Source organism: Sander lucioperca, chromosome 5, assembly GCF_008315115.2.
Source record: "Sander lucioperca isolate FBNREF2018 chromosome 5, SLUC_FBN_1.2, whole genome shotgun sequence".
NCBI classification, from domain to species: Eukaryota; Metazoa; Chordata; class Actinopteri; order Perciformes; family Percidae; genus Sander; species Sander lucioperca.
The window spans coordinates 32013977-32031578 of NC_050177.1; the positions used below are offsets into that span (position 1 = coordinate 32013977).

The window sequence follows — 17602 nt, forward strand, 5'->3', positions numbered from 1 at the left end:
GCGTGTCAAAGAACATTTCGGGAATCTAAATGTTCTTGGTGAAATGCGAACTTGGTATTGGGACAGTACTTTGAAACACAAGATGACGTTTCACAGGACACAAGAACACAAGTCATAGAAGAACACAGATTGAGAAACGCCCCATGGTCTTCTAGTTACTTTTCTTCTACTATTATAGCTACGGAAATGTAAACAAGTTACATGCCATGAATTTCAAAATAAAGGTTCCCTGCAAACTATTCTGAATGTATTTACAATAGAATTAAGTTTAACACATCAAATTAATTGATATCAAACATTCTGAATAAACCAAGTTCTCAATATAGAGGACAGCACACAGACAGAGAGTGAATACAGGTATATGCAGACAGACAGTATGAGAAAAATTTAACTTATGGGGCATTCATACCAAAAAACAGGCGCTTTCAAGCGCAGTTAAACGCCAGCTTAATTTCACAGAGAGAGAGAAAGAAAAGAGACGAGCGAGACAGTAGCGAGTGCTTTGTGTTGAAGGAAAACACTCAGCTGTTCCACAAACTCCTGGCAGTCAGAGCTTGTGTTTGTGTTTTAAAACGTTCTTGTGGTAGAGATAGAGGCAGTGATGTTTCCTGTTTCCTGTACGGGACTCTCACACCGCCTAAAACCACACTGACAAGTCTGATCTCTGGATACATGATTGGCCAGTGTGAGTTAAGTGTTCCACAATGGAAGCACCGTGCTATTGTTTCTTGATTATTTTTTTGTATAGTTACTATGTCATGTAGGGGGTGCAAGACATATCGACTCAATCTCGTTATCGCATATCCTAAAAGTGTTACAATAAGTATGCAATATTTGGTTTATATTGTGGAGCGTGCATTCCGTCCGTTGGCTGTGTGGCTTAGTTGTGTTTGATTTAGAGCTCGTTGAAACACTATAATGATCATGTTTCATTGGCAGTTACCGTGCCACTGCACCGTGGTGCACATCAGCACACGGGTCCACTAGGTGACAAACCCTATGGAGCGTACCACGTGACGGCTGTGCATATTTCGACAGTGACAGTGTAAGTGAAGAAATAGAGACAACTAAACGGAACGAATCAGAGAAGAGAAAGAAAAGTTGTGTCCTGTCTTTATTTATACTGTTACTGACTGTTCTGTAGACATGGTCCTTATTTATTTCTTCATGTTGGACCAGTCCATATGACTGTCAGTGAAATAAACCTTGTGTGTAAGAAACTGTTTAATTTGTGTCTGACAGAGAAATGTCTGTTCTGTAAGTAAGGTAAAGGAGACTGTATTGTCACATACACATCCATGTATGCGAAATTCATTCTCTGGATGGTAAAGGTACAATATGCTAACTTTCCTGCATAAAAGGTCTAAAACGAACCTATACTATGTATATATTGTGTAGAGTTGGTAGGTACACTATCCCAAATGTTTCCATCAAAGAGGGCAAACCAGAGAATCTGGTTATTTAGTTGCAGGACACAGCATGTTCAGTTAGTCGCATGTCAGTGGCGTCATATAACATTCACCATCTAGTTACAGTGTTCGTCGATGAAACAGATGCATTTTAATTTTAATCAACAATAGCGTTTACCAATAAAAACTCCCATAATTCCACGCAACTTCCCAACGTCATCAAACGTCTGTGTTTACCATCCATTGTTTTGGTTGAAAGACCCCTAGCGGCAGAAAGTTACATATTGTACGTTTAACCCATCCCTCAAGGGAGCAGTGGGCAGCCAATCACAGCGCCCGGGGACCAACTCCAGATCTGAGCCTGAGTGATCAAGGGCACTGACTAGTACATGACTAGTACATGTTTTGATGGTGGGGGAAACCGGAGCACCCGGAGGAAACCCACGCAAACATGGGGAGAACATGCAAACTCCACACAGAAAGGCCCGGAACGACCTGGATTCGAACCCAGAACCTTCTTGCTGTGAGGCCACAGTGCTAACCATTGGGCCACCACTCTGTAGACATTCTTATTTATTTTATACTGTCCAACCAGTAGAACATGTCCTGTTCTGTAGACATGGTCCTTATTTATTTTATACTGTCCAACCAGTAGAACATGTCCTGTTCTGTAGACATGGTCCTTATTTATTTCTTCATGTTGGACCAGTCCAATATGACTGTCAGTTGAAATAAACCTTGTGTTGTAAGAAAACTTGTTTAATTTTGTATGAATCTATTTTGTTGCGTTTTCACAATATCATATTTTGTCAATATCGTGCAACCCTAATGTCTATATAATAACATCCACTGGTAAAGGGAGATTTAGCCAATTGACTATCAATTGCTAAGCACTCTTATACTCTGTTGCTTTGCTTTGTTGTATATTTTTCTGCTTCTGTGTTGTGTCTTGTCTTATGTTAAGTTCGGCGTTGTGCTTTGTTTTGTTGTATTTTGTTTCTTTGCATTTTAAAAAGCCTTTTTTAACATCGAGGGCAGGGGACTACAGATGAAAATAATAATTATAATACATAATTCTGGCTTTTTTAACCCATGGGAAATCATGTGTTTTATTAATTTGCACTGTCCCCTTTCATAAAATAAACTGAACTGAAGCAATCAGCATCCTGCTCAGTAAAACATTGAAATAGTAAATAACCTCATCTAATATGAAACTTCTAGTGCCAGGAAGGGGTTAAACTAGTGAAAGACAGCTGAGTTCTCTTAGAGCAAACTTAAAACACACTCACACTTCCTCAGACCAGGTCTCAGCATGTGTGGTCCACCGTAGTCCACCCTGCAGGAAGAAACAAAGACACAATCAACTTCATACACCAGGGCTGTGGATAATTGCATAATTTAACCATCATAGTCAGGGCCGGCCCTGTACATCTGAAGGCCCTTTGTTGTATTTGCCGGTCAAATCCGAGGCAGCGGCAGCGGAGGACAGCGGGTTTCGCTGTATGTAGGTCACCATTTTTGCCACTTTTAGATTCAAGCAAACATCATGATCCTTGCTTGTCGCTCTATCAGCAACACCGAACATTTCATTACCAACATTCATGTCATGTTGCCATGTCAGTCAGAATCAGGTAATGTTAGCTATGTCACGGTCCGGATCTATGGTCAGACCAAAGTTTGGGGGCCTCCTAGTGGCCGCGGGGCCCTAAGCAGCCACTTAGTTTGTGTATAGGGAGGGCCGGCTCTAATCATAGTGAGAAATACAGTTTTCAAAGAGACGTGTGACTAGGTCGACTCTACAGCTCTCACTACAGCTTGTTCAAGTCACAGTCAGGACAATGCTGCTAAAGCTGTCACGCTGTGGTTACACTTACTCTGAGACAAGCTAAATATGTTTGGCTTATTTTTCCAAATTAAATTAATTATTTTGTTAGAGAAAAAGTAAGCTACCGAAAAAAGGTACCGTTGGGTACTGTTAACAAATTTCAGCTACCTATATCGGAACAAAAGTTGACTAGGAAAAGAAAGTACTTCATTTGAATGTACGTTGCTTAAAGTGATAAGTGAGTTGATTAAATCTTATTTTGTTAATGCCAATTGAATTGTTCCAGACCTCTGACCTTCAATAAAAATCATATACACCTTTACTCAGATCCTCCATTAAACATGAACCAGAGTCCCTTAGTACATGTCTGTCCGTCCATACCTGAGAGTGTCCAGTCTCCAGTTTGGATCCTTAAGTCCATCTGACAGCAGCTTCACTCCTGAGTCTCCTGGATGATTGTAGCTCAGGTCCAGCTCTCTCAGATGGGAGGGGTTGACGCTCAGAGCTGAGGCCAGAGAAGTACAGCCTTCCTCTGAGATCAGACAGCCTGAGAGACTAAACACACACACATGCAAGCGCGCGTGCACACACACACACACACACACACACACACACACACACACACACATATGCAAGCACACACATGCATGCGTGTGTGCACACACACAAACACACACACACACACACACACACACACGTCATATTAGACATTCACATTTGTTCACTGTTGTCCCTAACTAAGGATTTAATTAAGAAAAAAGCATGTGATGGTATACTTTAAACCACTGTTGCTCAGAGGAGGAAGAGTTATGACCAAAAAAGTCATACAAAACATATCCAGGCACTCAATGTTGGTTACAAAAAATATAAGAATTGTTGTTGTTGAAAATTGTTACTTAGATCCTAACTGAACACCAACCTGAGAGATTCCAGTCTGCAGTGTGGACTCTTCAGTCCAGGAGACATCAGCTTCACTCCTGAATCCTGCAGGTCATTGTTACTCAGATCCAGCTCTCTCAGACTAGAGGACTGGGAGCTGAGAACTGAGGACAGAGCTTCACAGCTTCTCTCTGACAAGTTACAAGCACATAACCTGAAGAGAAATCAGCAATTAAAAAAATAAAAACTATTACACAATTTTGTTTACTCTAAATAAAAACTTAATTTAATCTTGATAGTTATGTGCACGTACAGAGCTTTGTTGGAGACGTTGACCACTGGCAGCAGCCTCAGAAGAGCCTCCTCTGAAGCAGAGTATTTCTTCAGGTCAAACACGTCCAGATCTTTTTCTGATGATAGTAAGATGAAGACCAAAGCTGACCACTGAGCAGGAGACAGTTTATCTGTGGAGAGACTTCCTGAACTCAGGGACTGTTGGATGCCCTCCACCAGAGAATGATCATTCAGTTCATTCAGACAGTGGAACAGATTGATGCTTCTCTCTGCAGACAGATCCTCACTGATCTTCATCTTGATGTACTCGACTGTTTTCTGATTGGTCTGTGAGCTACTTACTGTCTGTGTCATCAGACCTCGTAGGAGAGTCTGATTGGTCTCTAGTGAAAGACCCAGGAGGAAGCGGAGGAACAAGTCCAGGTGTCCATTTGGACTCTGTAAGGCCTTGTCCACAGCACTCTGGTAGATCTGTGAAGATCCATCTTCTCTGGTTTCAGTCTTCTGGGATGTTGATTCTTCTTCTGACAGCAGGTTGACTCCAGAGTTGATGAATGTCAGATGGACATGAAGAGCAGCCAGGAACTCCTGAACACTCAGATGGACGAAGCAGAACACCTTGTCCTGGTACAGTCCATGCTCCTCTTTAAAGATCTGTGTGAACACTCCTGAGTACACTGAGGCTTCTCTGATATCGATGCCACACTCTGTCAGGTCTGATTCATAGAAGATCAGATTGCCTTTCTGCAGCTGCTCAAAAGCCAGTTTTCCCAGAGACTCAATCATCTTCCTGGTCTCTGGACTCCAGTGTTGATCTATCTCAGATTTTCCATGATATTTGACGTTCTTCAGTTTGGACTGAACCACCAGGAAGTGGATGTACATCTCAGTCAGGGTCTTGGGCAGCTCTCCTCCCCCTCTGGTCTTCAACACCTTCTCCAGAACTGTAGCAGTGATCCAGCAGAAGACTGGGATGTGGCACATGATGTGGAGACTTCGAGATTTCCTAATGTAGGAGTAGATTTGGCTGGCCTGATCCTCATCTGTGAATCTCTTCCTGAAGTACTCCTCCTTCTGTGGGTCAGTGAACCCTCTGATCTCTGTCACCATGTCAACAAACTCAGGAGGGATCTGATTGGCTGCTGCAGGTCGTGTGGTTATCCAGAGGCGAGCAGAGGGAAGCAGTTTCCCCCTGATGAGGTTCGTCAGCAGCACACCCACTGAGGTGGACTCTGTAACATCAGTCAGGATCTCAGTGTTGTGGAAGTCCAGAGGAAGTCGACACTCATCCAGACCGTCCAAGATGAACACAACCTGCTCTTCAAACCTGCAGATTCCTGCTTCTTTGGTTTCACTGAAGAAGTGATCAACAAGTTCCACCAAGCTGTACTTTTTCTCTTTCAGCACATTCAGCTCTCTGAAAGTGAATGGAAATGTGAACTGGATGTTCTGGTTGGCTTTGCCTTCAGCCCAGTCCAAAGTGAACTTCTGTGTTAAGACTGTTTTCCCGATGCCAGCCACTCCCTTTGTCATCAGTGTTCTGATTGGTTCATCTCTTCCAGGTGGGGTTTTAAAGATGTCTTCATATCTGATTGTTGTTTCTGGTCTGTCTGGTTTCCTGGATGCTATTTCAATCTGTCTGACCTCATGTTCTTCATTGACCTCTGCAGTCCCTCCCTCCATGATGTAGATCTCTGTGAACATCTTATTCAGAACGGTTGGGTTTCCTGCTTTAGCAATCCCCTCAAACACACACTGGAACTTCTTCTCCAGGTTGGACTTAAATTTGGGGCGGGATACTGAAACACAAGTTCCTGAATAAACAAACAACAAATTACATCAGAAAATCTAAACCTTTAAGGCTGAATCAGTTTTAAGAAAAACAGCCTTGGATATGATGCAGATGTGTGCAGTATAGCATATATATAGTTTTTCCCATTTTGACTACATTTCCTCTTTTCATCATGTTAAATCTTAAATCAACTTACTGTTCTGCAGACAGTCAGCCAGCTCCTCCTGCTTCATTCTCCTCAGGAAGTGCAGTGTGATCTTCAGAAATGCGTCTCTGCTGCTCCTCCTCTGCTCTCCATCCTCACCGTCCAACACATCCTCAGCCTTCTTTTGACTCTCTAAGAATTCTGGGTAAACTGGATTCAGAACCTTATGGATCTTCTTCAGCTCGTTCTTCACAAAGGTGACGATGTTCTCCTCCAGCAGCTGAAACAGAATGATAAACTGAACATTTAATGTAAAGAACTAGGGGTGTGACGTGACACTCAGCTCACAAGATGAGACACGAGATTGGGTTCATGAGAACGAGACGAGATTTTAACACTATTTTGAAGAAAACCTAAATGATGAAATATGACTTTTATTCAAATCAAAAGTCACAAAATGAAAAATGAGCACCGTGAAAGGTTTTGCCACAAACTCAAATAGCTTCTATCCTGTATAACTCACCTCTTCAGACCTAATAATTTAATTTAATTTGATTTATAGTATCAAATCATAAAGAGTTATCACAAGACACTTTACAGATAGAAGACCCAACAATTCCAATAATTCGCCCAAGAGCAAGCATTTAGTGCAGCAGTGGTGAGGAAAAACTTCCAGCCTGTCAGTCTGTCACAAGGGCACATGAACGCTTTTGTCTTGTACCTGTCAGTCAGTCACCAACTTCCACTTGTGTCAGAAGTTAAACATTAACTGCACGCCGATCTCGCTATTATATTATATTGCAGCAAACGCTGTCTGCATGAAGTTTTGAAACTATAACCACACTTGTGTCCCCTTTACCGGCATTGCCATGACTCACTGTGACTTTAACAAACTGCAGAGGCATTGTAACTCTCACTCTGTCTGCACCACGCCTCTGCGTGTGTGTGTGTGTGTGTGTGTGTGTGTGAAAGAAGCTCTAAGGTACAGTAATTTGGCACCGATTCAGTTAAAGTGAATTGGTCCTCGGTAGTACCAACGTAATTCTGCATTTGTGTTCTGATATCATGAGACAACTTTTAACCTCAACTAGAAATATCGTAACATTTTAATCTTGCACACACCTCTATAAAGAACACAACATATGATTCATCAGGCTGAAGGTATGCTGGTCTGAACAGAGCAGCATGGAGACTGTTGGGATCTGAATGGTAGTTTAGCATTTAATCTGTAGTTAATAGTGAAACCTGTGTTTGTACATGTACACACCATAAATATGGAGTCCAGGTCTGTTTGATGCAGCTGGGCAGACTGACCATCGAGGCCCTCTGAACTCTCCTGTTGAACTCTGGAGAAAACATCAAGTTTACTGACATTCAATTACTCAAATCTGCACACAGCTTACAAAATGTGTTCCGATATGGTATCAGGTATGTATTCAATCAGAATGTCATCGGCTGCTCATCTATCAGATTTTATTGGACTCATGATCAAACTCAAAACTTTACTGCTTCTTCCTTCTCAGCCAACAAGTACAAGAATCAATTATAACTTCTGGTTTCAGTTGTTTTTTATGGAGCCCCCAAAGGGTCACTGTGAAGAAAAAATCTGATTTGTAAATCAATGACTGTCCCACCGCTGGTGTGCAGCGATAACCTCAGAACTCAGGACACATGGCTCTCAACTGTGCGTCAGTAAATTAGCTGTTATTAATGAAAATATCAGTATCTTGCTGGATGTTCTGGTCCTGGTATCACTATGCAGCAGATCAAAACCACATTTTGTGACATCGTCCACCTCAAATATGAAGCTCTGAGAGTCAGATAATAACAAAGTTCACTTTTAAATTCTTACCTTCCATCAGCAGCTTGTCCATCTTTAAAGTTAATAGGACGATTCATAGACCGGTCACTCTTCATGGACACACAGCTGGGTTCAGGTCCTGGTTCAGGTTTTTGCTGCAGACTAATGAAAAGTAGTTTATGATGAAAATAATACTTTTAACTAGTTACATTAATTTGCTCTGTTTTATCATTATATCAATAATGATATATGTCTTATTTTGAGAATTGAGTGTCAGGATGAATACTATGAATGGATCTGTCTCAGAGTAGATCATGTTGTGAACATGTGAACTTTTCTTAGTGCTGCACTCTGAAGCAGAAGCTCACGTCACTTTGACTCAACATGAGTCTGATGACTTTAGACTCAACTTCACAAAATAAAAAACTTAACAGCTATGACTTGTGATTTCACTTGGACATGATAAGCCCAAAGATTAATTATGATCTTTTACATTTTTTGTTGTTGCAATAAATCAACACTTCATGTTCCTGAAAACAGATGGACTTTCAGTCGTTGTAAGAAAGGTGTTTGGTAGTTCAAAGCTGGCTGGTGGTTCTGGTCCTGGTATCACTGGGCATCAGATCAAAACCACATTATGTGGCATCGCTGAACCTCGACTATGAAGCTCTGAGAGAGTCAGATAATAACAAAGTTCACTTTTAAATTCTTACCTTTCATCAACAGCTTGTCCATCTTTAAAGTCAATAGGACGATCCATAGACCAGTCACTCTTCATGGACACACAGCTGGGTTCAGGTCCTGGTTTCTGCTGCTGCATCCTGATACAAACAAAGACAGTTCACCAAAACGTAATCTGAGATTTATTTATTTAGAATACGGACAGAGCATATTGATGAACATTTATGTGAAAATGCAAGATTATAACAGATGGCTAATTACATCTTTGGAAGGTTGGTGTTAAAAAAACAAGTTCCAACACAATACATTGATAGGATAAAATAACAGTAAAAAGAGTAAAATATGGATTTGGGGGACCAAACAAATTTGGTGTTATGCACTAAAGTGCTTGAGTGCTGTATCTTTCATCAGTTGTCTCTTTGTTGACTAATCACGTTAGTATTTAATATTATATACATATATATTCAGTGTGAATCATGATGGAGGAGTGATGTGAGTGCTGAGCTCTAACATGGAGAAGAGTCCATCATCATCATCTCACCTCTGAGCTTTGGTCTGGCTGTCATGGTCCCCACACAGAGTGGTTTTAGAGGGAGGGGCTCCCTCCTCTCTGTCCTCACACTGACTCATAGCAGAGTCCTCACCTGCTGGGAGAGATGACCTCTGTCACTATAACAAGCTTTTCATCACAGGACACATTAGTCTCTTACTCCCCTTAAATGTCACAAATACTGTAGAAAACAGTGAATCAGCTGCTCTTTCCTTCAGGCACACACAAACCAAGTCTGTCTCAGTAGTTGGAAGATGGCTGTGGGTTGAATACAATGCATGATGCCCAGGTGGATCTAAGTAGTCTGACAAGTTCTGACACACCTCCTTGAGCTAAACATCAGCAACATCAACTCTCCAAGTGGCCTCCTTGTGATGTATCCTGTTACCAGTGACTGTAAAAAAAAAAACAATAGGCTGTAACATAATATCTAGGGCTGAGGGGAAGTGGAACTAATGACTTTAGCTGATAATACTTGTGTACTTTTGACTCAGTAATATCTTCAAAGTATAACTTTAACTTGTACTAACACAGTAGGTTTTGACAGTGTGTATTAGTACTTTTACTGCAGTACAGAATAAACATTAGAGACTTCAGACTCTTTCATGAGTTGTGTGTTTGAAATATAAATATTAAGTGAGTTTCAGTAATGTTTGATGAGTCATTTCTCGTCCTCACACTAACAGATTAATTCCAGTCCTGTCTCACTTTGTCAGCAGAGCTACATTTGATTTCTCAAACATTGATTTGGAAACAGCTCCATTATGGTTAGCATGGTTAGCATTGGTTAGCTCCTGTTGTTAGAGCAGCTGGTGATCCTGAACACGGTGGCTGTTAGGATTACGAGTTGATAACTGTTACAGTTAACCCTAACCAAACTAAACTCTTCTCAAAAGAAATTTTACAGTTTAATAAAAGATCAAAGATCAGCTGAAGTGATACTTACCAAATGTTTAATGTGGAGGAAACATCTGCGTCACAACAAGACAAAGTCAAAGTAAAAAACTGCTGCGACACAAAGCAGGGAGTAGACCAGAGAGAGAGGAAGGAAGGGAGGGGATGGGGGGGGAGAGAAATGGGATGCAATTATTGAATTCAGGATTATTTACAGTTGAACAACTGCTAATTGCAATGATTTCTAGTTTTAGACTTGTTAGTGAACACCTACTGTATATACGGTATATAGAGAAAGATCATAAAGCCTTTTCTGGAAATAAAGAAACACCAAATAAGAATGAAACAGTTGTACATTGTACTGTTTGAGAGAAACAGTCAACAGGTAACAGAGCAGAGATGTCCAGGTAAGATGTCTGAGGTTACATACACAGCTGTGAAAATGTGAAAAACACTTCCTTTACTATAGTAAAACTGCACACTTACTGTTTTTCACAAAGTAATGGAGGTGATAGTGATGGGAACACCACAGTCATTAGTATTTCTAGATGATGTAGGTTCATGGCAAGAGAAGACATCTAATGTGTTGATAAAAAAAAAACTTCTGGACTATTACGTACCTTTAGTTTGTAACATTTACAGTAATTATGGAAATTACTACAGGCAAAGTATATATATATATATATATATATATATATATGCATGCCGTTTAGGAAATTATATATAGCTATAAATACAGTGGTTAAATTGGGCCGGAGCTCTCTGGGGCCCAGCCCCGGCACATAAGCCTGCTCGTTTGTCCGGATATGTCTAAGTCTAAATATGTCACATAAAATTTGATGAAAGTAATACTTTTGAAAACATGATATTTCTGACAATAAATGAAAGATTTTTGAAACGGCATGTCTATTTTGTCTCGGCGGAGCTGAGATGAGAACAATCAGAACACGGCAACAACCCGCTCAGCACTGCAGACAATTCACCACTACAGGTCAACTACATAACGCCTAGTGTCTACGTTGGTAGGATTAACTTTTAAAATGCCTTCTCCTAAAGCTAAAAACCCCGTTCTCAGCGGTGGAAGCCTGGTGCTCGGAAGCTCCAACGGCCGCTACGAGTTCATGTTGCTGACCAAGCTGTTGAACCGGTCCTCGCTGTCACATCTCCTCCAGCGGCAGGGCTCCGAGCCGGCCACGGCTCGCCTCTGAGCATCGGAGAGCCCCACTCAGTGCCGTGTGTGTGTGTGTGTGTGTGTGTGTGTGTGTGTGTGTGTGTGTGTGTGTGTGTGTGTGTGTGCGTGTGTGTGTGTGTGTGTGTGGTAGTAAAGAGAGAGAATGGGAGAAGGAAGTTTGTGGTGGACCTGGTCACCACAGACCCAAATCTTCTCAGCTGTTGCTACTGTCATGTGCTGCACTGTCTCTTCATGTGGCACATTATGTTTGGTACGTTGTATGGGTCACTTCTTATATTATAACAAGGCAATACAATGTGTAATCAAGTGATGACTGATTATCAGTAATGTAAATGCTAAATGCCCTAATACCTGTTGATACTACAATAATGCAAAGTATAGGCTCTTAACCTTGCAGTTTTGCACATATCATGTAAGACGCAATTTCTCCATTTCTTTGCACAAAACTCTCCAGAAAGTGCCGTTTAATGGTTTATTTTTCAAATGTTTTTCACGGGGGGGCATACCCCCGAGCCCCCCTAAGGAGAGCCCCCCCACATAACAAATCCCAATTTAACCCCTGTATATACGTATGTATGTATATATATATATATATGTAAAAACTTCTGGACTATTACTTAGTTTTTACTCTCAGTGTGTTCTGAGTGACAGTGTGTGTTATCTCAGTGTGTGTGTGTGTGTGTGTGTGTGTGTGTGTGTGTGTCTCAGTGTGTTCTGAGTGACAGTGTGTGTTATCTCAGTGTGTGTGTGTGTGTGTGTGTGTGTGTGTGTGTGTGTGTGTCTGTGTGTGTGTGTGTGTCAGTGTGTTCTGAGTGACAGTGTGTGTTATCTCAGTGTGTGTGTGTGTGTGTGTGTGTGTGTGTGTGTGTGTGTGTGTGTGTCTGTGTGTGTGTGTGTGTCAGTGTGTTCTGAGTGACAGTGTGTGTTATCTCAGTGTGTGTGTGTGTCTCAGTGTGTTCTAAGTGACAGTGTGTGTGTGTGTGTGTGTGTGTGTGTGTGTGTGTGTGTGTGTGTGTGTGTGTGTGTTCTGAGTGACAGTGTGTGTTATCTCAGTGTGTGTGTCTGTGTGTCTCAGTGTGTTCTGAGTGACAGTGTGTGTTATCTCAGTGTGTGTGTGTGTGTGTCTCTGTGTGTTCTGAGTGACAGTGTGTGTTATCTCAGTGTGTGTGTGTGTGTGTGTGTGTGTGTGTGTGTGTGTGTGTCTCTGTGTGTTCTGAGTGACAGTGTGTGTTATCTCAGTGTGTGTGTGTGTGTGTGTGTGTGTGTGTGTGTGTCTCAGTGTGTTCTGAGTGACAGTGTGTGTTATCTCAGTGTGTGTGTGTGTGTGTGTGTGTGTTATCTCAGTGTGTGTGTGTGTGTGTGTGTGTCTGTGTGTGTGTGTGTGTGTGTGTGTGTGTGTGTTATCTCAGTGTGTGTGTGTGTGTGTGTGTGTGTTATCTCAGTGTGTGTGTGTGTGTGTGTGTGTGTGTGTGTCTCAGTGTGTTCTGAGTGACAGTGTGTGTTATCTCAGTGTGTGTGTGTGTGTGTGTGTGTGTGTGTGTGTGTGTGTGTGTGTGTCTGAGTGACAGTGTGTGTTATCTCAGTGTGTGTGTGTGTGTGTGTGTGTCTCAGTGTGTTCTGAGTGACAGTGTGTGTTATCTCAGTGTGTGTGTGTGTGTGTGTGTGTGTGTGTGTCTCAGTGTGTTCTGAGTGACAGTGTGTGTTATCTCAGTGTGTGTGTGTGTGTGTGTGTGTGTGTGTGTGTGTGTGTGTGTGTGTGTGTCTCAGTGTGTTCTGAGTGACAGTGTGTGTTATCTCAGTGTGTGTGTGTGTGTGTGTGTGTGTGTGTGTGTGTCTCAGTGTGTTCTCCCTAAGTGAGCCCTGAGGACTAAGGACTAAAGACTCCCAGACTTAATTGATCTCAGGTGCTGATGAGTGAGTGTGTGAGGCCACATGAGCTCAGATAGGTATACATGGGATTGGGACAGCACTTTGCAAGATCACATGTTACCTTGGCGACGTTTAATAACAAAGATGTTGCTGACACTTGCCGGTTTGGGATTTTTCATTTTAAGTTTGTTTCTTTCCACACGGCCAAGGCCCAGGAGACGGCTGCCTGATTCCACATTTTTTCAAACTCTTGTTTTACAAGCTGGACAACAGGCTGGTCTGTGTTCCCTGGTCGTGTGTCGAGCCGTTGTTTACCTTTGTAACGTCCTTTGAAATTCGACATTGGGACAACCCTATGCCCTTACGAATTTCGCGAGAATGCGCACCGAAGTCCGTGAGTCTGTGAATCCAGACTTTGGGACTTTGGGGAGCCAGTGTGTGTTATCTCAGTGTGTGTGTCTCAGTGTGTTCTGAGTGACAGTGAGTGTGTGTGTGTCTCAGTGTGTGTTATCTCAGTGTGTGTGTCTCAGTGTGTGTTATCTCAGTGTGTGTGTCTCAGTGTGTTCTGAGTGACAGTGAGTGTGTGTGTGTCTCAGCGTGTGTTATCTCAGTGAGGATTGTTCTGAGTGTTTAGCTGCTCTGAGCCTGTTCTGAGACGTGTGTGAAGAGTTGTGTTGCTGTGAATGAGTTCTTCAGCAGATGTGAACTGTTGAGTTCAGGTGACTGTTGGTAGTTCAGACTGGAGTTAGAGTTTAGCACATGTGGCTTCAGTTGTGATCAGTGTCATTTAGCAATAAAAAAAATACTGTAACATGTTAACTTATTGACTTTTGGAAAGATGTTGTGGAAAGTTACCAAATACATTTACTCATGTTACTGTTATTCAAGTAGTTTTTTGTGTACTTCTATTTAAGTATATTTAGTTTGAAGTATTGTACTTTGCTACATTTTATATCACATCTGCTACTAAGTTAAAAAAAAAAAATGCAGCGAAAGAAAAGCGCCCCAGGAACTACTGCAGTGAATGATGGGTAGAGCTGTAATAATTCCAGATTTTCTTGGACAATTAATTGTCTCATAAATAATTGCGAGTAACAATATAATTATCTCTTTCAGTCAAATTTTAAAATGTATTTAAGTTAAGTTTTAAGTGAATCCCAGGATCCATCTTCTGGTTCAATCACTGTCATGTGACCAATTAATGTAATAACACAAATACACAGTCTATGGAGTAAACTAGGCCTCTTTATTATCAGAAAACATTTGTTTTAACTGTATCCCACCTTGTCATTCTTGTTGCTATGAACGTGTTTAGGGTCAAGCGCCAACAACTAACAATTCGAATAATAATAAAAATATATACTCCAACCAATAATCACTTATATAATTAAAATTTGGCATATCTAAACAAAATCAACAATTAACAATCATATGTAACAATGATGTAACGATTGTTACAGACTTAATGCTGGGCAGGAAGGGCAGCGCCAGTTTGTGTTCACTGGAACTAAAACCATGAGAAGGACGGAGACGGACACCAGTAGAGACCAAGCTACAAGTGGAACCTGTTATATTCTGCTGAACTTGAACTCAAAGGAAATGAAGTAAATGTCCTGGTAAGGGGGGGGGGGGGGGGCTTCCTCCCAGGAGACCGCGGTTCATGTCCTGTTTGAAAAGAAAAGGAAACAGAGTTTTTTTTATCTTTAGGGAACAAACGGAGCTACGTCACATTCTGTGTCACCATGGTAACCTTCAGGAAGAGAAGTCACGTCTGATTAGAACCCAAACCTCCATCTTTTTATCATCTTAACTCAGTAGTTTTGGTGTCTAACCCTAACCAAACTGGAACCTCTTCACAACGTTAACCACGTCTTTAAAACAGTGACCGTTACCTTCTCTGGTTTAGATATGAGGACGGAGAACTCTCCTGTGGGTCAGATTAGAGGGGTTGGAGGACTGGGGGGGGCTTTTAATTTGAAATCTCTGCAGCAGCTACAAGAGTTACACAGATTGTGACATGACTTTACCATTTGAGATATTAAAGTAAATACAACACTGAGCAGCTTTGATTTACAGTTTACAGCTCAGATGGTATTCATAGTTAGTTTTTTCCTCTTTTGTGCCTGGTTTTTTGTTTGTTTTTCATTTTCTATTTTAACATCCTGATTTTTATTTTCACATTCCATCCATTAAAGTCCATGTAAAGCAGCATGTAACTGTCTTTAACAGCATATCTGACTGAGAGGCTGCAGAGAACTACAGTAGAAACACTATATTATTCCAGTATCTTAGAAAGAGAATTAAATTCAGAGCATTTTTACATAGTGTTGTCTCAGTCTCAGACATAAAGAACTGGATTTTATTTCAACACCACAGCTGCGAGGATATAACCTAACTGCCCGTGCATTTACAGATTTATTTGCATTTTGACATCATTGCTAATGTCAGCTCCGACATTCACCACACGCCGTGGTACCGCTCCCTCACTTTTGGATGAGAGAGGTAGAGATGTGAGCGTATGGCTTCTATTAGTGTCTTCAGTGGTTCCCAAAGCCCAAGATGACGTCCTTAAAATGTCTTGTAGAAAATATTCACATTTAAGATGCTGCAATCAGCGAATCTTTTCTTTTTTCATGAAGAAATGACTTAAAGTGATGAATCAATAATTAGTGTTGTAGAATTTAAAGCTATGTAAGTTGAGCCAGTGGTACCCAGGTGTCTTTAGGTCAGTGTCCAACATCACCTCAGAACCTTTCCAGGTTCACCATCAGCATACCGTCTGTCTTTCAGCAGCTGCAGGGATCAGCTGATGGGGAAATCAAACGCCCCTCGCTCACAACCAATCAAAAGAAGTCGTAAAAACCTCCAAATTAAAACAATAAAAGCATCTTTCTCCTGACTGCAGCTCGCAAATAAAAATACATTTAAATATCTACTCACATTTGTCGACGGGTCTCTAGAGCACAGGCGGCGTCCGACCTGTGTGACCTCATGTTGCAGTGGATTGTGGGATACGCTTCATGCTGGAAGCTGCACTTTATATTCTAGCTGGAAGGAAATAAAAGTGAGGGAACGAGGGAAGATGTTAAACCATATTCACACCAGAGTCAACCACACGTTCACTCTCCTGCTGACACTGGCATTTACTACATTTCCCAGAATCCCCTTTTTCCCCCCAAACAGATCTCTTTTAGTTGTTAGAAAACGTCCCAACATGAACGTCAGATAGAAGATGATTGATGAGGATTAAACACTGACAGAAACTGTAAATACTAATCTTTATACATCATAAACACGGTGAATAAATCAGACTCAGAACAGAGCAGACATCACGCACACATTTCATATTTAATTTATGCAGCCCTAGTTCTTTTTGTGTGCCTTCATTAGATTTAAGAGTTGTTAATATGAACATCACTTCTGTCTTTCTCAAAACCCTTGTGTTGTCCTCAAGTCAAATTTGACCCGTTTTCAAAGTTTCTTCATCAGAAATGTGGGTTTCTTTAAACCAAATTAACCAAAAATAACATGGATGGTTCCCAATGACGCTCTACACAAGTAAAATTAATGATCACTACTTTCATTTAAATTTGTGGTCTTCCCGGGTCAATTTTGACCCGGTGGTGAAATGGGGCACTATTGTGCTTTACAGCACACACACACACACACACACACACACACACACACACACACACACACACACACACACACACACACACATTCATACACGCTGTAACCACCTGTGGGTCCCAGAGTCTCACTACATTTTAATCTTATCAACATCACTGGAGGCCACAGCTTCATCACCGTTCATTAAAGTTGATTCAAGCAGCAGTCTGTCAGGGGGGCAGTGAGCGTGCTGACGGTCGTTCTCTTCAGAAAACGTCCAATCTAACAGGATCCCATAAATAAACTAGACAGACCCTCACGACGAGCCAACGCAGTAATTCCATTCTTTAGTCCAACCTCTTTGGAGGGATATACATATTAAACATATCTCAACTTGAAAGGTCCAATATGTAATACATTTATTGTATTTAATCAAGAAATGTCCACAGTATTTTAACAGATATTAAGGAAACATGCTAAGTTGAAATACTATATTTTCTGACAACAATGCCAAAGCCAGTGTTCTCCATATTGAAATATAAATTTCCATATTTTGGCCTGTGTGTTGCCTATTTAGACACCCGTGTTGCCGGACATGAAACGCAAACACGCAAAAACAAGGTGCTGACTGCAGCGATGGTAGCAGCAACCAAACAAACTGG

General features: G+C 41.3%; 3 protein-coding genes across 3 annotated transcripts in view; all 3 read right to left on the reverse strand.

Moving 5' to 3' along the window:
* Positions 1-17602, reverse strand: part of LOC116038066 (NACHT, LRR and PYD domains-containing protein 3-like) — a 1733742-nt gene that overhangs the window by 828879 nt on the left and 887261 nt on the right. Inside the window, exons 6-7 of the mRNA XM_036001598.1 lie at positions 8859-8966; positions 8197-8307 (exon numbers count right to left, since the gene is read on the reverse strand). Coding sequence (XP_035857491.1) covers positions 8197-8307; positions 8859-8966 — 219 coding nt within the window. The remainder of the gene's footprint in view (positions 1-8196; positions 8308-8858; positions 8967-17602) is intronic.
* Positions 1-17602, reverse strand: part of LOC116034665 (NACHT, LRR and PYD domains-containing protein 12-like) — a 575637-nt gene that overhangs the window by 298615 nt on the left and 259420 nt on the right. The gene's annotated exons all lie outside the window — the stretch shown is intronic.
* LOC116040282 (zinc finger protein 436-like) overlaps positions 1-17602 on the reverse strand; it is a 188047-nt gene that overhangs the window by 100519 nt on the left and 69926 nt on the right. The gene's annotated exons all lie outside the window — the stretch shown is intronic.